Source organism: Drosophila pseudoobscura, chromosome 4, assembly GCF_009870125.1.
Source record: "Drosophila pseudoobscura strain MV-25-SWS-2005 chromosome 4, UCI_Dpse_MV25, whole genome shotgun sequence".
Lineage (NCBI taxonomy): Eukaryota > Metazoa > Arthropoda > Insecta > Diptera > Drosophilidae > Drosophila > Drosophila pseudoobscura.
The window spans coordinates 15,088,609-15,114,642 of record NC_046681.1 but is presented as its reverse complement, the minus strand read 5'-3'; the positions used below and the strand labels follow the sequence as shown (position 1 = coordinate 15,114,642).

General features: G+C 43.3%; 1 protein-coding gene across 4 annotated transcripts in view; it reads left to right on the top strand.

Annotated features, from left to right (window-relative positions):
- Window positions 1-26,034, top strand: part of Dpp10 (Dipeptidyl peptidase 10) — a 49,755-nt gene that overhangs the window by 14,536 nt on the left and 9,185 nt on the right. For 3 of the 4 annotated variants that reach the window (XM_033381141.1, XM_001355787.4, XM_015181475.2), the window contains exons 2-8: window positions 15,509-16,301; window positions 22,553-22,648; window positions 23,690-23,804; window positions 23,905-23,999; window positions 25,157-25,284; window positions 25,362-25,573; window positions 25,668-25,929. In XM_033381141.1, the coding sequence (XP_033237032.1) occupies window positions 16,272-16,301; window positions 22,553-22,648; window positions 23,690-23,804; window positions 23,905-23,999; window positions 25,157-25,284; window positions 25,362-25,573; window positions 25,668-25,929 (938 nt within the window). In that variant the 5' untranslated portion in view covers window positions 15,509-16,271. The remainder of the gene's footprint in view (window positions 1-15,508; window positions 16,302-22,552; window positions 22,649-23,689; window positions 23,805-23,904; window positions 24,000-25,156; window positions 25,285-25,361; window positions 25,574-25,667; window positions 25,930-26,034) is intronic. The other variant, XM_033381142.1, reaches the window with a different exon arrangement.

Sequence of the window (26,034 nt, the reverse complement as noted above, 5' to 3'; positions counted from 1 at the left end):
AAAACCCGCAAGAAACCAACAACAAACCGAACGCAGAGAAAATGAAGAGAAATCAACCAGAAAGTGTGGAGAAAGCAGTGAAAAATGAAATGCAAATGCAGTTGCTGGAATTTCCGCGGAATTTTCCTCTTTTTTTGGAGTCTGAATTTTTTAGCTCTTAGGCTTATTTCGGGCCAACGGTAACGGGCTGCAACAAGGCGCAAAGGTATGAAAAGCCTGGCGAAAAAAGCGTCGGAAAATGCCGGAAAAAATGGGTGGCAGCAGAACAAACAAAGGAAAAAGTGAAAAAGGGAAAAATGTCAAAACAAGCTACTAAAGCGATTGGCGTGACAGAACGGAACGGAACGGAAAAGGCGGCAGGGGGATGGGGGAGAGGGAATTTCGGGGCCAATATCAAGCATACGCCAGGTTGGACACAAATTTGGGCATGGAAATGCGTTCATGCTGAAGTTGATTGAACCCCGGCGGGGGGGTCGGAAGACTAGGAAACGGGAAAGGAGAAATGAAATTTCATAAAAATGCGAAAATTTATAGTTGAAAAGTTTGTCCGCCGAGAGGAGAACCCTATCCCATCTGTTTCGAGGCTAATATCTCAGCAGAAACTTATCTGCCGTACAACTTAATTTGTCCAACTTGTACCCCGAAAGTTCAGCCATTAAAGATCATCAATCTGCCCCTCATTATTCAAACTGGCAGCCCCACCACCCCCACAACTCTCCACCATGCCTCTCTTCGGGGGCACATTAACCTGTTGTCGGGCATTCGCATTCGCATTTCAAAGATTCCTTTTGGTCTAAGACACATCCTGCAGATACAGCCGCCACACACACACAAATCAAATTTAACAGGCACTTGGAAACTGTCCTTCGTTTGCTCCATTCCGCCTCCGCCTCTCAGAGGGGGCGTGGCCTTTAGCCATAGCGCGTCACGTTTATCACAACAGAGGCAATAAATTTCATTCGCCTTGTTCCTGGGTTGCGCCACCAACAGCAACAGCAACAGCAACATTTTATGGTCTCTTCATTTTCGACAGCTGCAAACATTTGGATTCGAATACTTTTGCATACTCGATGGAGCTCCATGCTGCTCTCCTCAGTCACTGCACATTATTATCCGGAAAACCCCCAGCCCTGTAGAGAGAACAAACATTTTATTTAGGCATTTTGATTGATGGCCATAGGCTTGACATTCCTTCCATGACATTCTTGCCGGAAGAAGCTCCACTTCCACTCCACTCCAGCGCCATCCATCCACTCGAAGTAGAGGCGCCTTCGTGTTTGCTCGGCGTTTTAATTAACGTGAGTGAGAAGGGGGTAAGGAAAATGTGTAGAGGGGCGGCATGAGGATAAGTGTTGGGCCAAGGAAAACTATGCTGGGGAAACAACTTTTTGCCAAGGCCGCAGGCATCACCCACAGAAAATATTATGGTTTCTCTGGATGAATGGATGGATGGATGGATGGATGTGGATGGATGGGTGTGAAACGTTTGCCCTAAGGTCTGATTAAGGAGCTTAGTTCTCACACAATCATTAGGAAAATGTTTGTGTCTAGGCGCGACTGCAGATGATGGCAGTGCAGCGGCTTGATGATGGATGAATGAATGAATTGTGTGTGGTTTTCCCCCAAAAATCAACCCATAAAAAACCCCGAAAATCTCTTCCTTTTCATTCACAAATCTCGGCAATTACTAGACCACTTCGACTACCCAATTTTCGTTGGGGGCAATCATGCCGCATTACGTATACGCACTGTCATACCGCAGCACTGAATTTTAATAGCCTAGATTATGTTCCAAAAAAACGGAATGCAAAAAAATAGAATCTACATTGCCTTTTTTCTCTGTCGCTCTCTCTGCGTAAGCATATTAAAGTTATGGCCACCCCAATGTCCGGTTATGGCACGGACCACACGGACCATTAGGCAGGTGCGATGGAGGATGCGCGAATTTTCCTTCCCTTTTTTTTGTGCGCTGCGGCTCCTGCTGTTGATGCCACGGCTGTCGCTATAAAATTGAAGTGCCAAAGCCAGCGGGGTGTCAACACCGCAATACAGCAACAACAATAGTTGTTTCCCAAAAGCAACACAAAAGGCTGTCAAAGGCGGAGGAACCAGCCCGCTTGCTGGCAGACCAAATTGCTTTTTGCTGTACAAACTGCTGGCCAACACACAGCGCTGTAGCCGTGGCAGTGGCAGATCCACAACAGCCAACTGTCAACGGGAGGCAGCCAGCAGCAGCAGGTGGCAGATTAGAGATGCCTTCCAGTCGTGATCGTGAAATTGAAGCTGAAATATGAGAAACTATCTTTAAATGGAACAAGGATTGGGGATAATGGTATCCTAAATGGTTTCGGCAGGACCTTCTGAAGATTTTTGTATCTCATGAATAATTAGGAAACTTTCTGTGCACATTTTTGGGGCCATCATTCCCTAGAAGCATCTTGAAATTCTGCTCGAATCTCGACTTACAATCTTGACCTATCACGCGCCCAACTCGAGGGCAGAAGCTGGAGGAGGACCTTGTCCAAAACGTATAAAAAATATATATATGTCTGCCTACCGGTATTCTGCGTATAAATTACATTTTTTTTTGTGGGCCAAGGCTCCACGCGCACACGTTGGTGTTTGCATTTGGGCCTTTTAATTAAGCTAAACAAACGCACCGCCGCCAAAAGAAAACAATTATATACACATCCGGAAAGATCCTGTAGAACATTCACACTCCTGGAGATGAATTATTTCGTTGAGGGGAGAAGCAACCCAAGTCGGGATTCAGAGGAGGGAAAATGCTATGCTGCCGCCTGCCTGCCGCTTCACACTTCATTTCATTTCAATTTGAAGATCTGCGTGGCACAGGGCCTCCTTTTTTTATTTTACTGTGTGGGGGTCTGGGGCTGCCAATTATGCCAGCAAGTTGCTTTATTATACGAGTACTACCCGTACCCGTAACCGAGCCGTACCGAGAGGTGCCTTCTCCCGGAATGGCAGCCATTTCTTCACGCAATTCCACGTAATTGTCCTCGTCGACGTCGTCTTGGTGTTGCTTTATTAAACCTTAGCAGCGCAATCACCCAAATGAGCGCACTCTCACATATACACATACATCTTGTATGCGCACACACACCTGTACAAAGTTATAGCCAGAGATATATCTCCCTACCAGGCGAACACACACCTACGAGGGTACGTGCAACATTTGTATTTAAATTTGAATGCTGCTGCTGCTGAAGCGCTCCTTCACCTTGCATACAGACAGAGACAGAAGCGCAGAGAGGCAGCAGACACGTATCCATACACAGACATCTCACAGATACACTCTAGCACAAATACACTCACGTGGGGCAATACCATGGGGATACACCACCATCATTACATTACCCGAGCTCTCAACGCCGAGCAGAGCATCAGAACAGCCCAGAAGACGCAACAATTTTGAGCTTGAGACGGTAACTGGAACATGGTTTGCCTCGAAAGTTGTGAACAGATAGAATCCTGAGTATATATAATCAAATATTGAAAAATTGAATGAACAGATAAAGGCATCTGTGACAGAAGCTGAGGAATTCGTTAGATATTCACTCCATATGCACAAATTCCAAAGATGATGGATGAAAAATCCTTGCCATCTGCCATAAAACTCCTCCACAAAAAGCATAAAATATATCTATCAAAACTCCAAAGAAAATGCTCTCCTAATTCACTCAAAAACTTTTGAGAGTGAGCAATTAAACTGTGAAAATCATTAGGTTTCCCGGACAAACATATTCCTCTAGGCAAATGACTCTCAAAAGTTTTACTAGGCGGGAGAGAAAGAGAGAAATTGCAAGGGAGATGGGGTGGAGAAAGTCTCTCTGCCTTCTCGGAGAGCAAAACTTAATCAAAGTTTGAGGAAAGTTTATTTGCAGACAAGATTTGAAGCCACCCACAAACAGGCACACCCACTTGAATGCTGCTCAATGCCATGTCCATTCAACCTTGTGGAGCACTTGGCCAGGCCAGGCCCAAAACCCCGCCACCCCCATTCCTATTGCCGTCGTGTACCCCGAATCCCCGAATGATTTCTAACATTACATTCGGGGCTTAAATGCGTTCACATCAAACTATACAACACGTTCATATTTCTTACGGTTCGTTAGACATTTAATATTAAAGCAAATTGCTGACTGAGTTGCTTTACCTCTCCCCTGCCGCTTACTCTCTTACCTCGCTTACCTCTGTAACCTTCCCTTTGTAGGGAGGGTATGATGTTTTTGGGGAGAGAGAGAGAGAAATGCACTCCTAACTCATGGGTGTATTTATGTACTGGCTCCAACAACTTTCTTGGAATGATACTCATATATCTTTCATTAGAAAGATGGATCTGCAGCTTCGGCCTCTTCTCTTCTGAAAGTGTATACGGCAATCGAAGGTTCATTTCTCTGAGTGTACGCGTATGCATTCAGGTAGTTTTTCTTAGGCTTTTTTCTTGGGTTTTCCCGGGCACACATTCCTCAGCCTTTACGAACGCTAAATGATATGCAAATAAAAACGTGGCTCGAGTACGTGGAACACCCTTCTGGCTTCATGTGTGTTTGGGTTCGAGGAATCCCTCGCCAAGGGAGCAGCGCATTCGAGTGATGCGGATCCCAGTGAAAGCCAAAGGAAAAGCGTTTCGGGGGAAAGCCCAAAAGAAATAGCGATTTTGAGGGAAAGCTGAAAGGAAAATCCCATTCGCGTGAAGGCTATTTAAATTTGAATTTAAATCGTTTGCTTCATTTGAGCGGCGTAAATTGCGCCCCTTCATGGCATATGTTCATACTGTAAGGCATCCCCAGCGAAAACTTTTGTTTTTTTCCCTCCAACTTAATTAACATAATTATGACCAGAGCGAGTTTCGAGTTTCGCAAAAGTTTTGCTCATCTTTTTTTCCGCTGAAAAATACTTGAGCACTTTTTTCGGAAAGAAAAGGTGAGAGTTCTCTTCAAAAGGGAGGCATTGAAGAGGTAGAACACGGAACCCACAGCTATTTATCTTGAGCGCCGGCTCTCTCCTAAAAGTATGCGGAATAAGTAGTGCCGCAGAAGGATTTTCCAGTAGCAGCTGCCGTCGCTTCAACACCCCCTGTCACACACATATAGATGCAACACCCTCTCATACGCGTAAAGAACTTCTGCAGCATCACACACACGCACACAAACACAGAGAGATGTAGCTCTAACACCCACACTGATGCACTTGTCGAGTGCACTTTCCACTTTCACTTGGCGCTCGCTTGTTGACTGCTGCCGCTGCCACCCTTCCATCATCAGAAGGAGAAGGCCCCCGCCCGCTCTACTTTCATTATTTGCGTTTAGCTCACGCAAGACTCACATTACACACAGATACACACACACACACTGAAACACAGAGAGTGGGACACACACACTAACACTAACACGTGCACAAAGCACTTTTCATTGTCATTTGCGCCTCAACGTATGCGCCGCCTGTGCCCGACCCAATGCATTCTGTCGCCTCTAACGTCTCCCTGATGTCCATGCACTAAAAATTCCATTTCAACAGCCATTTCGTCTCTCGTCCTACTCTTTGAATGGGCATTTTAGCCCGTTATACCCCACATATATCAGATATAGTAGCTGATTATTCAGATGGGCACATAAAGCGTTTATTGAGTGATTCTTTGCTGGAAAACTGATTGAATCTGAATGGTTTTTATCGAAACGTGAGAGTGGAAGATAGTAATGTGGGGAGTCGTTTCGGAGGATGAGTGATTTTTTATTACTTGGGGAAAGAGGAAAAGTATTCACTTAATATATGCATTTTGCATTCGCATTCATTAAACCATGAGAAATCATTAATCGATATGAATAATATATGAAACTATCAATATATAATACAAAATAAACCATAAACCACAAAGGCACAATAAATGTATTCAACGATATCATAAATCAGAAAATAATCTAATCAAATATATTTTCAATGCAAAATTAAGCATACAAAATATACTTGTAAAAAGTCAGAGATTTTATTAATGCCAAAAAAGCAGTCAAATAAATTATAAACCATATGAATCAGATGGCAGTCATGATATAAATATAATTAATTTAAAAAGTGCATTGAATGTATTTATTCAATGAAATATTAAGTATACGACGGGCTGTAAGAATACAAAGTATTTACTGCTCCAAATATTATTCCGCTAATATGCTAGGAAATAATTGATTATTTAATGGATATATTGATATATTATTGATAGATGGATCATGTAGAAGTACCATTGCTGGCACCTATTCTTTCTATTTTCCATATTTCACAGCCAAAACGAAAAGTGCATATAAGCGTCGCCTTTTGGCTCTTTAAGATGCTCGTATTTTTGGTCATTGTTTATTCTTTTAGTCTGACAACATTTTGTGCTTACTAACTGGTCACCCTATTACCATTCCCCCTCATAGCCTCTGGCCATTCCTACCGTTACCTCGTTGACCACCCTGAAACTCAGGCTTTCCTTCAACGCCGTCCATCCCTTCCCAGCCCTATCTGTGCAACTTATGCAGCAAGTTTCTGCCATTTCATCCTTTTGTATTTGTATTTGACACTAGTTTTTGCTTCTGTTTCTCTTTCGGGTAGCGGGGACATCCAGTTTTTGTCATGTTTGTTGATTGTGAAAGTTGCTGAAGCGCTTTTTAACAGTTTTCGTGACACTTTTCTGTGCCGCATGCCCAGTATGCACAGGCCAGAGCCAGAGCCATGGCATTGGGGCATGTATATTTGATGCTTTTGTTGCCGCGGGGCAGGACAGGACAGGACACGACGACAGTGCCAGTGATAGTTATATGGCGACCATGGGGGGATACAGGGAGACAGTGCCGGACATCAGTGACATGCCCAGGGATGACCTTAATGCACAAGTGACATGTTCGAGTGGAAAAGCCACCCATATACCACCCCCAACCCCCACCCACCCGTTTGGAATGCATATAATGCAATTTTCCGGTCATTTTAAGCGGCCAATGCGAAATGAATTCCATGAATAATTCATTAGACACGAACAACTGCAACAGCAATTGCTAAGGGGAAAACGGTAAAAAAAAAAGAACGATTATCAATCAATTGAAAAAGCAATAGCAATGGAAAATGAAAATTATGATGGTTAAATTGAGGGCAAGAATCCCAAGAATCGCAGCAATGCAGTGGCTCGATTGCGGTTCCTCATTTTAAACCATGTGCTGCCCGCCCCCCGCTTTGCGCTGGTCTCATGGTTGCATGTGGCAAGGACATTGGCAAAGTTTCCTTTCCCATTGCCGCATTCCATTTGTAAAGAGCTGCATTTGAAAATCGTTTTTGATGTTCTGTTGTGGCCTCCGCCCGTCGCCAACCCCATCCCCACCTCAGGGATTCTATCAATTTTCATCAAATTGTTGGGAAGGTAATGAGTTTTTGTGGCCCCGGCTTATTAAGTGGCCTCTAAATGGAATTTTCCCCAATATATATTTATGTTATTCCTTCGACAAAGGAAACTGCACCTGGCAAGCTTCACTTCTGCGCGGTTATCTGGAGAGAGAAAATATGCAATAATTGGGTATTCGAATGGATGTGAAATTATTTGCAGGTGGTCAGTCGGTAGGTCTCCGGGTAGAATCCGCAGGTGGTGTTCGGGTCTGGCGAAAGCGCAATCAATATACAATAATGACATCATTTGTGGCCAGTTAATAGTTGTGGCTCTTTTCAGTCCAAAATTTAAACGAGGGAAAAATCAAGCACCATTTTCCCGTATATGTATCTATATATTTAACAATATACTTTGAACTTTAGACATTTACGAGTACAATATGCAACTATTACTCAATCAGGCATTGCCTCACCTGGCCACACACACAGCAGATTTCGCATCTCTAAATGTACAGATATGTATATTGGAAATACATATATGTACATATATCTGTTCTTTCGAGAACAAATTATGCCCCATAAACATCAATCAGCATGCGATCTTCGTTTCAATTGAAAATGTACTCGAGAATTGCCAGCTAATGGTGTATTTTCAATTCAATATTGGCATATACATACATACATATATATATTTATCTTATGGATATATCTATTGTGTGTAATATATTATCTGCTTGATGCGGTCGAAATGGAAAACCATTTGGGGCATTAATAAATGTTGTTGTTTCTTCGTATTATTTATTTTATTGAAACCTTTCAGGGGGGGTAATATATGTGTGTGTTTGGCGGTTTAAAGGGTATAAGAAAAGGCAGTTTTCGGATAAAAGAAGTTGGATATATCAACGGATACATCCTTTCAAAGTTTCTAAATTTTTGAAAAATATTTCATTATGTTAAAAATAGGTATGATATTGCATAGATTTGTATATAATCATTCTGAATAGTTATCATTCGTTTTTTTATAGATATAAACCAGCCTGAAAAGATCGTTCATTATAGAGCTAGTATCTCAATATCGTCCAGGGTATTTCCCATTCGAAATATTCTCCCATACATCACCATTTCTTGTGGTTTTTATGCCATTGTTAAAGCATTTTTCAATTATGCTATATTTGCTGGCGTGTTTTAATTAATGCACCTCCCACTCTCTCGCACTCCCTGCGTGTGTCCGACCTTTAAATAAATAATGTTATTTAATTGGAGGATTTTTAACGCGGTTCAACCACACAATTCCCCTGGGAAGGAGATTTCCAATTTCAATTTTATGGGAATTAAATTGAGGGAGCCACACAGGCACCAACAGAACCCACCTACTACTTTGTGGCGGCTCTACCAATGCCACCGATCTGTCTGTCAAAACTGTCTGTCAAATTCCGGGTCGCTGCTGACCTCAGAAATTGATGCCAAAATCATCTCCATCATCATCTGGTTTTACCTAGAGAGCACATCCCCCCGAAACATCCCAGCCACAATTTTGGGGGGCGGGCTTTGTTTGTTGGCTTAATGTAAAATATTCTGTATACGCCGAGTTGTACATTAAAAGCTTTGTGCCACAATAAGCAAAACATTCTCTTGTTATTTATAGTAATTTAGGGAGGGCTTCTCCTCTGGTGGGGCAGAGTGCAGGGAGATCTATAATGTGTGGTCGTGGTCGCTTCTGCCTCTACTTCCGCCTCCATGCCGCCAGGGATGTGGATGGTACTACGAATAAAGTGGCAAGTTTTTTGTAGGTGGAATAATTAATTTGAGGCTGGAAATCTGCTGACAACAGGGGAATATAGATTAAATATTTATTAAAGGTTGAATTCCATTGAATTAAATAGGTGATAGAGAGACAGAAAATTAAATAAAAATCAAGTAAATTTTTCCTGTAGAAAAGAATTTCTAGAAATTGTTTTTCACCTGCTATTATTTGTAATTTTCCTATATGTTTATTGTGAACCGTGCATTTGCCTCTGGATTATTTAGAATATACATGAAAGACTCGGCAAAAGTCTTTATTTAGTTGTAAATCTATCAAAATCTATCGAATAAATTCAGATAAATACAGAGAAGAGAAAATCCGGAAAATCTCTAGGCACACGACCCTTCACGGAATGGGTCATCAGCACTTGAACCTACACTTTGTTTATCTGCAGATTCAGGGGATGGTCTCTGGTTGCCCCAATTACTTTGATCTTTATCAGAAATCGAACGTTTTGCGGTTCTGTTTATGGAGCTGCATGCACTTTTGCCATCGTCTCTCTTCGAGTCTGCTGCCAACCATTGTCTGCCCATTGTCTCAGGGTTAAACATTTTTGGGGTCCCTGTTTATTATTGTAAAATGTATTTTCATGTGCAGGCGCACGCTGTTTGTTTTAATAATTCTATGAGCTCGCGCTTGCCGACTGTTTTTGCCTGCGTGGTCTTGACTTTTACAAGGTGAAAAATGTTCTCTGGAAATGTGGGCCATAAATTTTCACTGAAATTACCCCAGAGAAAAAAACACAGAGGAGAGACAAATCGAAAAACGAAGCGAATGACAGGGAAATGTCTCTTCCTTCTAGTCATTTGTTGTCTTCTTGCAGTAATACTCTTCGAAAGAGGGTATTCAGGTTTTTCAAAGCAGAGAAGGAACCATTTTGGAGCCTACAAAATAGATGTACAGGCAGACTTCAAGGGTGTTTAATGCTTCGACCAACTCTAGATGCCTGTTTTCTTTCCTGTTTGTTTATTTACATTGGCTGACTTTCGTTCTAATTTGGCTTTTATGCCTCGCTTTACAATTGAACAAACTGCTGTCGCTTCTGGCCGAGTTAACTAGACTTGCTTCAAGCGGGGCAGTGTGAACGGGGATGGGAATGGGAATGCCACTTTGAGTTGTCTTTTGGCCATCTTTTTACTGCTTCCCGTCGTTCTGTATTCTGTCTGGGCAATCGCAAACATGTCGAACATTTTGTTTGCCTCACTGGGCAAATGCCTCCATCTCTCAGCCATGACTCCTTTCTGAACGACGGGCCCTGTCTCTACTTAGCCATGGACCTGCCTCCTCTGTTTATGGGGGCCGTAAGCCGACGCGTCTTGGGCTTGAAGTCTGTTGGCCATAAAGTGTTGGCGCCATTCGGCGGAAGTATCTCGAATCAACCAGAGATGAGCCGCCAAATCAGCTGGAATATATCGTAGTAAATAAGTTCATGTTGCTGCAAGACTGGCGAGAGGGTTGAGGCTTGAGACAAATTTTTACTCAAACCAGTGGAAAAATGTTATGGGAAAAATGTGAGTTATGAAGAGATTTAGTAGGTAGACGGATTCGATATTAAAGGCTTAATTGACTGAGAGAATTTCTTATTAGAAAAGAGTTATACTGAGACTTCAACTCTTGCATTCCTCCGCCCAAGAAAACTTAGACATAATGGAGTCCCTTGAAAACTTTCGCCACAAAAAGCATGGCTTTATTGTAGAAGTACCATCCACTCGTACGAGTGTCCAAAAGTTCATCTCCGACACCAGCAACAGAAAGGGAAAGACACTTCAATCTGAAGGACAATCCGAATGCCGGTGGCAATGGGCGGACATCTACTGTACCACGAGTATATTTGGCATTCGGTTCGGGCATTGTTGCTCGCAATTTTCGGAGAAATACGAGAGGAAATGGCAAAGGGAATGAATGGCCCTGGCAATGAAAGTAGAGCTGCCTTCAGGGCTTACCAAAGGCTCAGGCGCGCAGTCTTTTTCATGTCCTGCCGTAAGAGACAATTTATTTGGCTCTGCTTTAAGCCGGGTCGAGTCTGCTCTGCGTCGCTTCAAGCCAAAAGCATTTATTATTTTTCTTAATTAAATCTTAATTTTTCCTCCGTACGTGAATTTGTGTTCGTACGTGGCCTTAAAATAAATGTATGGCTGCTGCATTAAAAGTGTTGCATGCAACGTGCAGCAACAATAACAAAAATTGCAGGCCAAACGACAGGCAGTTAAAGCTTGACTGCACCATCGCCACCATGTCCCCAACCCCATTGACCTCCACCGGTGCTACAGTGAAACTCATTTAGAGGGGAATGGAGTCTGGAAGGAGAGGAGACTCTGGGTGGTGGGTGCTGGGTGTTGTGTGCTGTGTGTGGTGGGTGGTAGAATGCCACTAATTAAGCCTAATGGCGCATGAAACATGCATTAAAACTAATGTGCAACCACCGTCGTAGCCATCGGGCCCCGTGAGGGTGGAGGCTGTTGTCGCATTGGGGACGCCAACGGAAGCAAGAGTTGCCACCGCCACTGCCAGTGCCACTGCCTTGCCCCATTTAATGATCCCCGCCTAATTTTATGCTACGCAATATTTCGTTGTTGAAGTGTCGTTGGTGCAGAACGTAGTACTGTGGAAGTGTTGATAAACAGAAAAGAAAGGGTAATGCTGCGCAACGAAGGTTTAGACACACTTTAAGATGGATTTTTCCTGCAGAAATATACTCTCCAACGGAAACTTAAAAAAATTTGTACCCAATCTGACATGCATTCAATCAGATCCTTTAGCAGCTTCTGCGGGGAACATGATTATCGCAAAAGTCTTTGGCCAACTTTCAAGTTGATTGCAGTTCCTACACCTATCCCTTCCTCTCCTGTATCCTCCAGGGAAGCCAACAACTACAACCGATTCGCTGTCAAGGAGCGGCGAACCAGCCACTAATGAAACATTATGACTGTCGTACAGCCCAGCCACCGCCACACCGCCACAGCCACGCCACACAAATCCACCAAAAACGTTTACGGCTTACGTGCAGCATGGGGCTGACTGCTGGGACCAGGGTCCATGCCATATAAGTGGCACGTACCAGCAGCAGAAGCAGCACCAGCACCACCACCACCATCGACTGTGGCGGCAACGTCAAAAGCCACAAAAGTGTCCTCACAAATTGCTTGGGTGCAACACGTTCTCACTGCGAGAGAATAACCGGCGCTGTTTGGCTGCAATTGATTTTCCCTAACCCCAAACCCCCACCCCCAAAAAGTGAAAAAATATCTCCACGAAACACACAGTTTAGGTTCTCTTTTCAGTTGCGAGAGAGGGAGAGTGGATTTCTTTTAATATAATCAAACAATTCATATGCTTTATGGTTGTAGATTTGCGTGTCTCTCTGCTGTGATGTTTTGCCGCTTCATTGGAGCAATAAATTTAAAATTCTCTAGAAAATGCCATGAAAATGATACGAAAATACACACATATGACAATGATATACGAGTGTGCGATGCGGTGCAATGCGAGTGGCCCTGCCTGCCCCGTTTGCGTAGCACTTTATGAAGCAGCAGCCACGGCACTCGGCTCTCAAGCGGAAGCGACTTACGCACGGCTGCATTCGGGCCGGAAGTCAGCCAACGGGAGAGAGAGATAGAAACAATAAATGTCAGAGGCGAAAGCAGCAGCAGCAGCACACGAACGAATGTCAACATGTTGATAACAAAATACAAGAGTCCTTCGGTTCGGGCAGGAAGAGGAAGAAAGAATAACTTTTATTTTGAACAGAGAAAATAAAAATAGGAAAATCTGTGGAAATGTGGGAATGTTGAGCTTATGAATGGTTGCATCATAAATAACATTTAAATGCCTTGCATAAAATAAAGGTTTTCCTAATTTATGCAACAGATACGCCTGGAAAGTTGAATCGAATGCAATTTTTCAATTGTTTTGGGCCACAACTCAATTTTTAATTTATTGAATATTTCCATCTATAACTTAACTTCTGCAAAGAGCCTCACTGATTCAATTTTTTTATAGGACTACTATACAGGGATATATTCCTAACATCATATTCATGTTGCGGCTCGTTTAGTTTATGAAACCATCACTTGTGGCAGTTCCATCCGTAGTTTGGCTTCCACGAGTGGCTCTTATGGCTTTATGACGCAAGTTGGGGCCAAGCGTTGGAGCACACTTAATGGCTTAGATCACACTTTAGTTCATGGTAATGTTGGCAGCTTGTACCCCACAAAAAATACACAACTTTCCCATCAGCAGAACATAGGGTTTCCGTTGCAGTTCCACTTGTTTGATATACTTTATGTTTCACGGGGGATGCTTTTTATGGTTGGAAATACTCGTATATGCCCCTTTTGTCTCCTCTGGTCAGCAGCAGATACTCCACAATTTCTGTATGCCCCCAAATATGCAATGGTTTTGCTTTATTTTCCACTGCTGCATGGCATTTTTTTGAATGCTACATTGTCTGGTGGGGGGGGAGGGGGAAAAAAAATGGAAAATCATTTTTATGAAAACAATAAAAGCTTGGCCGCTTGGCTGCTCAGGAAAAACGAACCAGGAACACAAGAAAAAACTTCACCCAACAATTTTGGCTACGTAAAAATTAATGAAATTTATGTTGACTGCTATATCAAATATTTCCCATTGTTCCCAGGAGTAATATTTTGTATGGGAATTGTTTTCTTTTCTTATATACATACTCGCTCATACTTCCTTTTTTTCGTTTTAATTTATAGTAGTTCTGACGTTTTTGGGGAGCGTTGGGGTTCATGGGAAAGCCAAAGCCAAAGCCAAGAGCCCCGACAATGGCTAAAAGTTTGTGCATTGTAATGCGTTCTAAAGACCAGAGAGCGCACACAGTGAATGCTCCCTAAAGATGACTAAGGCGAACGGCTAACAAATAAATACAGACTCTATTCTCTTTGCCTTCTTCTCTACCTCACCCTCTGTCTGCTATTGTAGATTATGTGTGTGTCATTGGCTATTTAAGCCAAAGCCCCGCTTAGGGGACAAGTTTCATTCTGTTTTTTTGCTTGGGGAAGGCGGGAAGCACAGGAAAGTGGATTGTGAAGCAATTTCGGTATCATTTGTCTTCCTCAGTGCACTATGAAGGCTAAAGCTTGGTGTAATTATACGTATGCAATACTCTCGCAGATAGAACATAGCTTTTCTTTACTTGGGGATTATGCGGACTCAGATCCTCTTGAGTTTTGGGCAGGCAACGAGGTATATGTTTATGTTTACGGAAATGTGTAACTATCTATCAAATTCTCCTTCTTTAACCTCTCATCCCAATGAACCCGAGACTGTAATCCAACCAGCACTCCTTCTGTGAATATTATGCCACCTAGACCCTTTATCCGTCGTGTACTGTGTGCTGGTGTGTGGCATGCATTTTGCATAATAAGCTGCTTAGAAAGAGAAGCAGGAGCGAAGAAAAAACTTGCCATAACTTAAATTGAAAATGTTATGCTATTAACACTCTACTCGGGGCTTGCCCCTTGCCACGAAACACCGCCACCCTGACTTTAGCAAGAGCTAAAATTTGCATAAGAAAACACAGTCATGTTTAAAGTGTCTGCAGAATACCAAGACTCCTTCCCTCTCTTTCGCTGCATGCATCAACATTTTGCATAATAAACAGATTAGTTTTTAAAGGTTTTACCACCTCCTCCCACGCATGTGGTATGCACACAACAATTACACCAACAATAGCCCAACAAAACACAAAGTCAAAGCCATATTTCCCCCCAGTACATGTAATTAGAAACTTTTGAATGTGCCTTGTTTTATGTAAATATATTTAAGCACCAGACTACTTAACCGACATACAAAACGTGTGTGTGTCTGTGTGTGTGCCACTGACACACATATGCACTGCATAAGCAGCCCAAAAATATGCAGCAAACATGTGTCATGTTTTAAAAGCACCAGCACATACATATGCATCTAACTAACACACACATAGCACACACACACACACATACAGCACAAGCATGAGAGCACTTACAAGGCTAAAAGCACAACCACCAACCCACCAAATTGGCACTAACAACAAAAGGAAAGCAACACCAAAACACAACATCACCAATAACTACACCAACAGAAGAAAAGTTACAACACTAACAAAAAGTAACGTAAACAAGTACCAACCACTAAAACACAAAGAACAATTGGCACTAACAAAAACAACAGCTACACCAACAACAAGCTACACCAACAACAAGCTACAAAATGTACACCAACAACAACATGCCAACGAAATGTTTAAGCAAGAACTGCATTTTCTAAAATATTGTGTGTGTTTCTTCTTTTCTTCTTCTCCCTCGAACACAACACTTTATTCCAATTTAGCGCTTGGCCTAAAAGTACGCTGCATCATTAGTGTCAGAACGAAGGACTCCTCCCAACAACAAAGACACCAACAGGGCCAAAAACAACAGCCGTCGACTGCAGCAGGAAAATTGAAAATGTATGCTCATTAGGAAGACTCAGGACCCAGAAGACAGAAGGCGGGTAGGAAAAACCAACGGCAAAAGCGCATTACAAGGATCCCCGAAACGACAAGTTCCTAAGTCAAACAGCGGCACCAACACCAACCAACAGTCAGTCATAATTACCCGGCAGCAGCACAAAGGGGAAGCAGATGGGCCGAAGGACAGCTGGCAAAAGTCAAGGACAAGCTTGAAAGTATTTCGCGAAAGCATGAACCGAGAGCGGCAGGCCTTAGAAAGTGACTTCTGGTATTCCGCCAACAAACTGAATAAGATGCCAGCCTCCTCAGCGAGCTGATGCGCCAATAAATTCTGAAAATAAGACAAATTAACAGAGAGCTCGCTGGCGAATTATCGCCAAGGAAATTGATAGATTCGATTAGCAATCCAAAAAGCATAAAGTAAACGAAACACATCGACAGAGAGGAGGAGAGCGAGAACGACATCGACGACGACGACGACATCTCCAACAAAGACAACAACCGGAGGCTTCTTTAATTTGTCAGACGTACCCGTACCCGGGCCCCCCGCCTTGACACACGACCACCACCGACGAAAACCGGCTGGAACGCCCTCTCGGATTTCCGTAAAATTCATCGCTTTAAGCCAACAAACAGCGAGTCATGCCTGAGCAGGATAATTACGATGATGAGGTAATTTCTTTTGTTATACTTTATGCATAAAGCCAGAAAACGACGGAACCTAACCGAACTGAACCGAAACGAAAGCAGAAGGGAGACTGAACAAAAAATAAATTCTCATATGTTTTTAGCCCAAATATAATTAAGCATAATTAATTTTAAAAACAAATATTGTGTGTTTACGTGTGCTCGCGCATGTGCCGGATGACAGAGGTCCTTTTGGATTAGCGGAGAGTATTCAAAATTCAAACAGGAAGCAGGGATTAAAATTTCAGATTGTTAAATGACTGGGAAAAGACTCGGAATGGGAAATGACGTAAAGATATGGTTGAACGGTTTCACCAACAATTTTATTGAGACTTTAACTTGCCACCTTAAAAGTACTTCAACGATTATTAATCGGAAACTATCAGACTACCTACCATATTCCACATAAAATGCATAGCTAGCCAGAAGTCTACTCGGAAAGAAGTGACTGATGAACTCCAGCCATTCTCTGACACGTTGGGAAATCCCTTTCAGTTTGCACGAAAGGAAACCCACCTTCCCCAATTGGGCTTATTATTAGCTCCACTTTCCCAGAGAGAGAGAGCTGACTAAGCTCTTACACCGCCACTTCAGGCGGCCCCCACCGACTCACTTTGATTCCAACTTGTGTAAGTGCGTCTACGTCCGCCATCGTTGAGGCGGAGGGAAAAATTCACTCAACGACTTCTCGCAACTTGAGCTTTCTCTCCCGGGCACTTTCCTTCCTCGTCTGCACTGACTTTGATGGTCAACTTCCATTCCATTCGCACGCTTCGCTGCAGAAGCGTACTTTGCGGCTCAGTGGCATCAAGTTTGCGGCTGGCTTTGCTAATTGAAATAAATTCCGCATGTTATTCAAATGCAAAGCGCTGACAGTGCTGACAACAATTGCAAAATTGAATTAGCTATGCATTGCATGGGTGGGTGCCGTGCCGTAATGTGTGCTTTGCATACTAAGTTTGTCTGTGATGACAGAGTGCGAGGAGTACTGCAGGAGTGTGTTGCAGAAACTGGAAACCGGAGCAAACACTGAAAATTCGGAGTGTCGAAACGGTTGCAAAGATAAACAGCCAGTCAAAATGGCAATCAGGCATTCAAGCGGAAATCAATTAGATGGCATTCGATCCACGACGAATCGATGATGCCCAACGACACGACGCCCCACGGATAATGCGCAAATTTCTGAAGAAAGTCCTGCCCATCCATTTGGGAGCGTTGGCGTTGCAATCTATTTTGACAGTGCTGCCAATCTTAGTTAAGTGCTGCCAATCTGTTGCGATAATGACAAAGGGGCGCCGACAGGTGCAATTGTGCATTTAAGTGGCGATAAAGTGTACAATGAACGTCAAACAGTTGGTGGATTGCAAATGATTGTGGCAGGTTTCGATTTAATTGGATTTCTATAGGCATTGTTGGACTGTTGTATAATTTTTCAAATGGTAGAAATACTTGGAAAGATTTCGCCTTCCACAAATTATTTACTTCTATACATACATAAATCTTGTATACGTGAAAAAAACATCCCCTACAAACTTGTACGCACTGTTTATTTAACTTTTACTTAATTACTCTGTAATTTTCATTGAAATCTAATATCCACGACTGTCATACACCTGTCGTAAGACATTCTGCAACTATTATTTCCGCCAAAGAACTCGGGAATTGTATCTTGAACTCAAAACCAGAGTCGTGGCCCAACCCCCTCGACACATCGCTCTCAATTGTGTCAGCCGTGTGGCATATTACATTTTTATTTTTGACAAATTCATGCAACTTAACGACCGCCGACAGGCACGGCGACACCTGCAGGAACAGGTTAAAAAATTGGAAAAGTGTAAAGAGAAAAGAAAAACAGAAAAATAAGCAATCATGGCCGTGTAATGGAAGCTCAAGTATGTGTTGACACTGAGGCACACAGGCTCAGACACACACACACACACGTGACAGTTATAGCAAATGCTGTGCCGTTATGGCCTTGAGCTAAACTGCTGTTGACAACGGCACCCAATGCTAGATAAAGTGGGAAGGCACGCAGGGACGGGCAGGACATAGAAGAGTACTTCTCCTCGCACAAACATAGGTAGAGGAACATAGACCGTGGCAGACAATAGGGCTGACATGCCGGAAAGCCAGACGACACACAAGGATGCAGACAGGCACCGCATCCTTGTTGCAATCGTCCGTACACGCTGAGGGACTGTTTATGGATTTCATGTTTGGCAGGAAGGCAGCAGGCCATAAAGATTGCTTTCTAATGTCGTCTGCCCCTGTCCCCTGTCCTCTGTCCCCTATCCCTGATGCAAACGGAATGACAGTGCAGGGCTCAAGGTTTTCTTTTTCGAATATTCACAAACGAAAAAGGGAAAACGGAAAACGAAAAACAGAAGCCACGGAACGAAGATCAAGCGCAGAGTGCAATAAGTCTGCTTCCAATTTATTGGCACTGAGTGATAGGCAAACAATTTTAGCGTCCCATCTCTGTCAAGGTTGAGATGGCTTTTAAATGCTGCTCCTCTAAGGTGAGAGGTCACTTTCCAATTCAAAGCGAACCAGCTGCTTTTTAATACGATTAACTCTGCCAACATCCACCATGGCCTCTGCCTCATCTGGTCTCTGGACCAGATCCCATGCCCGAGTTAATTGAAAACGACACTTTCACTGTGCCAGCGGGATACTCCTTTCCTGCCCGACACCGTTTTGCGCCTCCTGCAAATACGATAGCTGGCGTCCATTTTTAATGCGCTTAAAAGTATGGAGGGGAAGAATTTTAACGCTCGCAGCTTAATAACTATGACAACTTATGCAAATAACTGGCGGCTTTTACTGGATCTCATCGCTCACCCTATCTCTATCCTCTATCCATCCTCTTTTGAACTTTTTGCACCCACTCTCGAAGAGCAGGCAGCCAAAGTTTTCCCGAGCACCAACCGCAAAAGACAGCTAATGCTCTTTAGCTGCTCTCGGGATATGTGTCGGGGCCGGTGTCAGTGTCGGTGTATCTGTGTGAGCACTCCGCTTCACATTATCTCTGCCCCATGGCCAGCTCTGGTGGTAAGACTTCATTTGGGTATAGCATTGCTTTTAAGCTTTTTCACTGGAGTTGAATTTCCCCGCAACTTCTTTGCGGCCAGGGCCGGCCCCAGGTGGCTTTAACAGGAAAACAGGAGAGAGAGAGGAAAAAACGAGAACATTTCTGGTTTGCTGTGGATTAAATCTCAGGTAACCGAGAATTTAATCAACTCCTGGCTTTTCCGTGTACGTGTTGTTCCCTCCCCTGGGGAGCCGGACGAAATCCATCCAAACGAAAATGAAATGATAACAATGTTGATTCAAAATCCCCAGATAACCGAAAGTCAGCAGAAAACAATGAGAAAAATCGCACAGGCAAACATCATTAAATGGGAAAAACCTCTTTACCTCTCCGGCTACCTCTTTTCCACTGTTTCCGTAGCGTGCTCGCTGACATACAGTTTTCCCCTCTGGTTTCTTTGTACACTTAAATCGCTATCCATTTCCATTACGATTTCATACGGTCGGTTCGTGCATTTCATTTTCATATGTCAAGTGGTGGTGCATTGTGTGCAATTTTGGTTACAATATTTTTCCATTCACGCCGCAAAGTTTTCCCAGGCAGTGGGTGGAGAGGGTTGGGAGGGGTTATCCGTTGGTTTATTGCAGTTCTGGGAAATGGAATGGATCTCTGGAAGGCCCGGAATCTGAAAATCTTTGGTTGGAGTTCGAATTGGTAAAGTTCTCTTATTTATGGTCTTCTTATTGATTGGTTTTTTCTCTTAATTCATGATTTATCCCAAGGGATTAAATGCGATTTAAAAACAGGGTTTATGGTGTGTATTTTGTGTGGGAAACATTTCGTAGGTCGACAATAAATACGATCCAAGAGGACGAACCCTTTGCAGGATGGAAAAAAGAAAGTCTCTGGCTCTGTCTTCCTGCCTTATAGAAAATAGCATCATGGATGAGATATCAGTTCATTCCTTAGTTTCTTATCTTTTGACCTCTTGAAATATGAAAAATAATCGTCCTATACATTTCCCTAAAGCTCCGCCTTGAGCAGCACTGTTTTAAACTTATTTCTTCAGGCTGTAATTTTCTCATTTGAAAAATATTTGTACGCTCAACGCTCAAAGCCTAATAGCAGGGCATTAAAAATTTATAGAAATTAATAGCAGGCGCTCGCATGTGCTCTTCCTTTTCCTTTTTGTTACCAAGGATGTCAGGACGGCAGGATGGGCTGCCATCATCATGTCCCTCAATATCCCTCCAGGGCGTCATGTCAGGAAATAAACTCATTGAGTTCTTGCGGCAGAATGTTGGCCATTGCGTTGGCAAAATTGATGACTGTCATTATTTTTAATTCCTTTAGCGTTAACAGAGCAACTCATCAAGTTGAGTGTTTAAATTTCATTTATGCTACAATTTTTGCATATTTACATACCGGGAGAGAGAGAGAGAGTCTTCACTCTCTCCAGCAATCAAGGAGAGTGTTTTGCTCACTTATGTATGTAAGTGGTTTAGGCATGGGAATATGGATATGATATGCCAGGGCTTGACCCTCCTGTAGAGCATAAATTCTCATTCAATTAAAGGAAAATGAAGTATACGCCGCATGCGCCCGCAAGAGCTCATTACTCGTGTTATTATTATTATTATTATTCTGGTATTCTTGGAAAAGCGAAGGGATATGGAAAGTTGCCTGAAAGCGAGTGGATATGGAAACTTTTCGAAGCCGATGCGATGGTTTATGGAAAGTTCCCCCAAAAGAGAGACAGAGAGCGCCCAACCTCAAAGCGAATGTTCCCCCAAAAAACACTCTCTGCGGTCTCTATTGTAGTTTGATAGTTTAGTTTATGTTGTTTTCAGTTTGTTTGCACCGCTCCGGTCCCTCTGCCAGCAATAAATTCCGAGTGGTACTGCCCCTGCCCAGGATGTTTCTAGGGGAAGGGTGCAAGACAAAGGAGTCCTTATAAATAAACATGCTGGCTGCCTGGCTGGCTGGCTGGAAGGGGATGCGTGTGTATTGCAGGTACACATGTTCTCTCGCATTTGTCCTCCATTTGTAAGGAGATTTGTTGGGTTATTAATTAAGATTCGCGCTTTGCTTTCATGCACTAATGGGCAAAGGGGAAGCTACCACATATTTATGCGATTTTAATTGAACTTCCTCTGTGTCCTTCCTCTGTCCCTCATATGAAAGTTCTGCTGGGGAAAATCGATGGTTTGTGGGCTTTTGCCTAATGTTCGAGCCCTGCTTAATTACTTTTTAAGAATATTAAAGATATTCTTAGCTTCTTGAAGGTTTCCTTCGTCCTCTGGGACTCTGTCACTTTATCCTCCATCATAATTCTGCATCACAAATCCGGGCGACTGATAGAGAAATATGTTTCTCCGAGCGTTGCTGGCAATGTCCCCGCAATTAATTTGCGGCACGCAACTCTTGATTAATACACACGATTTGTTCACTATCTGCGCGACCAGACCAGACCAGAAAAACGGCGAAACAGAGCAACAGTAGAGCTGCAGAGCAGCATAGTTTTACGAGTCCTTAATTAATTACACAGCTAACTGGCATGGCGCATTCTGTTTCAGTGTATTGTATTGTTTTGTGACTGTGTGGGTGACATGATGGACTGACTAGGCCGAAATCAGGCGATGCCCCACACTCGTGCGATCCCCATAAAAATCGGTATCAACTTGTGCTGGCTGCGTGCGAGTTTAGTTTTTGTGTCGTGCTTAATTTGTTGTTGTGCTTCTGTTTTGGGTTCGGGTTCTCGGGTTTTCTGTATTTCTTTTGTTGGTTGGACTACATTAAATATGCATTAAGCGTTGATTTCCAAGGGGTTTTTCGTTTTTCGGTTTTCGTTCGGGTTCTATTCTAAATTCACACAAAGGACGTCTTTATATCGGAATATACGAGTAGGAGTACGTGTGGGTTTGTATATTCAAGTCATTTCGGCGGGGCAGACATAATTCAGTGGCAGAACGAACAGTTTATGGGGGCCGAGTTCAATGGCCCAGACAAAACCGAATCATCATCAGTTTGCTAATTGCATCTTGGCCAACCAATTATTTGCGGTTTCGGCCAGTTTGTTATAGCCTTATAGGGGTCCTCATAACTCGACGGGCAGGCAGGCGCTGCGTAATGAGCCGCACGTGCTCTTTATGTGCAGCATTTGCATTCAATCATTTCTCAATTAATTCCCCCTCTTTATTTCCAGTTGGTCTCCAGCAATCCGAACCAGCGGAACTGGCGCGGCATCCTCATCGCCCTCCTGGTCATCATCATTGTCCTCGCCCTGATTGTTACTTCGGTGGTGAGTGCCCCAACAACACATTTCTCATTCGAATTTTATACAATCTCACAGCATGGTTTTTGGTTATTGTTTAATGCTCGTTGCGGTGGCCATCAGCCGCACATTGTACACCGAAAACACACACAATGGCTGTACTCCTTAATTAGATTCCCAGACAACACAATCTCATTTGCAGACAAAACAGACAAATGTCGGTGAAGCTGAAACCCAAAATTGATAGAACAAATGTAAAATACAATTACCATTAGTTTTCCCCACACAGAAAAAATACACAAAACAAGAGAAAATAAATTCACAAATAGTTGACCAACAGACCAACGGAAAAATAAACAAAGTCGAGGTAAAATCGTTAGACAAAGAAGAGGTCTAGCAAATGCGAAGCAAAAAATACTCTTAGCTACAACATCACAGGGACCTTCCTGAGTAAAATAGAACCTCTCCCCACAATTAAAAATGCACACTAAAGTGCAATTTTTATCGGTGTACAAAACTTTTTTGTTCTGTTATTTTATTCATTTCTAAATATACAAACCAAACCCTCAAAGAAAACAAAAACAAATTCTCTGTAATTTACAAAAGGTTGGTGAAAGTTTTCCCTTTTTAATTGGAACCAATTTGCAAATTTCAACAACGCACACTTTTTGTGGCCTACTTTTGGGCGCTCGCCGATATTATTTCACCAAAAAAAAAGATGAGGGAAAACTGAAACTGCCATTAAATATAAATGTTTATGTATATGTGTATATTTAACAAAACCAAAAATCTGATAAATTTATGTGTGTAAATACGTTACGTTCTTTTTTGTCTCCTGTCTGTTTGTTTCCCAATTTTTTTCGCAATTTTTGTGGCTGCCTGATCAAATATTTTTCCACACACCCACACATTTGTTGTCCATTTGTTGTCGTGTGCTTGTGCGTGTGTGTGTGTGTCATTGTAATTGTAATTGCATCTGTGTCGTCTGTATATGTATCTGTGTCGATGTGTCTGTGTGCGTGAGTGGGCAGAAAACAACATATAAAATTTCTACATATTTCAAAAAAGGTGCTGCTCACGCCCCCCGATGAGGGACCGCGCGTCAAGGGGCAACGCATCAAGCTGCAGGACATAGTCGATGGCCTCTACATGCCGCAGCACGCCAACGGCAGCTGGATCGATGGTGGGTTCTATCATTCGCCCAACGATGTCCATTCGAATCGCTTTTAATTTACGCTTTTCCACTTTTTTTTCCCCCTGCTCCCCATCTATGTTTTTTGCAGGCGAAGAGTTCCTCTATCAGGACCATTTGGGTCGCATCTGTCTGCTGAATGCAGCCAATCGCTCGGAACATGTCCTCATGTCCAATGTGACATTTGTAAGTACATTTGTGTCCAGTCCAGGCCCTCAAACCCTAGCCAAAGCATAGCCTTTGTTTGCTTATTGCTTATCTCTCGGCGAAAGTACAAATATTTGCTCCGTCTTATTTACGACGAGCTCGAGGGAAGAGGGAGGTGTTCTAGCCGCAGTCCCAGTCGTAGTCGTAGTCGTAGTCCTAGGAGGTTGGCCATATCTCGAGTGTACACACTCGACTTGGCAATGTTAACTGATATTATGGCGCTCGCACAAAAGTAGGCAAAACAAATGGGCCAAGTTATCGCGTGTGGGGGAGGAGTCCCCCCTCCACCCCCCACTCAATCCAACGCGATAACGATAAAAGGCAAAAAGATTTTTATGTCAATGACTGGGTAAACACACATATGATAGAAGCAAAGGAAGTGCGGGGGCGGAAAGGGACTACCGCACGGAGGTAAAACGTTTTCCAAATGAATAATGCGCGAGCTGAAATTGAAAAACAAACAAATAAAGCAAAAGAGAAAGCAATAGCAACAGCCAAATGAAAATGAAAGAAAAAGCCAAGGCAAAACAAGCAGCAAGAGGAGGAGGAGAAAAGGCGACTAAGTTTCTCTTTGGGGAAACGATGGGGGAGAAGTGGAATTTCGAGTGGCTCGAGGGGCCAAATATGCATCTACAGCAACAAGTGCAATAACTTGAGTCAACAGCTGCCAGCCAGAGAGCAAAATAATTAATGTCTGGCCCGAAAACACCGAAACCGAAAAAGGGCGGAAATGAGCAGTCAGAAGAACAAAATGGAATTGCATATTCATGGCCATAGGAATACGAGTAGTCGAGCTGTCGTCGGGGCATCGGGGATCAAGAGTAAGCCATGAATAGCTGAAAGCCAAACATTAACTTCAATCTGGAAAAGGAATATGGTTACTGAATGCTAAAACTCTTTGGCTTTGGCTTTAGCTGGGGCTGTGGCAACTTTTGGCATTCAATTGCCATAAACAATGCCACAAAATTTTGAACATTTTGCGACACCAGAAAAGCCACGTACAAACTTCCGCCATTTTGCGTGCGAGAATCCGAAAAGACCATTAAAATTTTAATTAAAAGTTGCGTATACGCAACACAGCGTGTGGCAGGAGCATGATTTTAATACAATTTTAATTTTCGCCCCCTTCGGAACAGAAAACCCTGGCCCCCTTCACCTTCACCATATCGGCGGACAAGCGTTACCTTCTCTTGGCCCAAAATGTTGTGAAATTATTCCGCCACTCGTATCTGGCCCAATACACGCTCTACGATATACAGACCAGGTGAGTGGTGCTCTGTCCAATTGCTGGAGGCCATCTATAGGGTAATTTAACTTGTAATCCCCCCATCCGATGGATAGCGAGAGCATCAAGCTGCGTCACAGTCCACACCAGGATGAATGGCCATATCTACACTACGCCCGCTTCAGTCCCAGGGGCAATGGATTGGTCTGGGTGCAGAGCTACGATATATACTATAGGAAGGAGGCACGCGGCACCACGGCACATCGCATCACCCACGACGCAGTGCCCGGAGTGGTCTACAATGGCATTCCCGATTGGCTGTACGAAGGTACAGTCCATGCTGTCCACTGAACAGTATAATTCGATCGAAGTACGAGTATCATGGAAACATATTCCAATTTCCCCTTTGTTTCGCATTGCAGAGGAAATCCTTCATGCAAATAATGCGATTTGGTTGTCCGACACTGGCCAACTGATGCTCTACGCCACCTTCAACGACACGCACGTCCAAGAGCAGCACTTTGCCTGGTACGGTACGACGGGTCCATCCGGTGGGGCTGCATCAGCAGCAGCTGCAGCCGGAGGCGGAGCCGCAGGCACGCCCGGAGGAAGTGGTGGCTCGTCGTCGTCGGGAGGGGGGAGTAATCCGTATGCCAACCTCTACCCGGAAATCAGATCCTTACGGTAAGTCGTGACCCCATTATGGGGCTTTTGGCTATATCACTTTTCGATTATGTGTTAATGATGCCCTGCTCTCTCTCGTGACTGTCGTTAGACCTAATGGCCTCC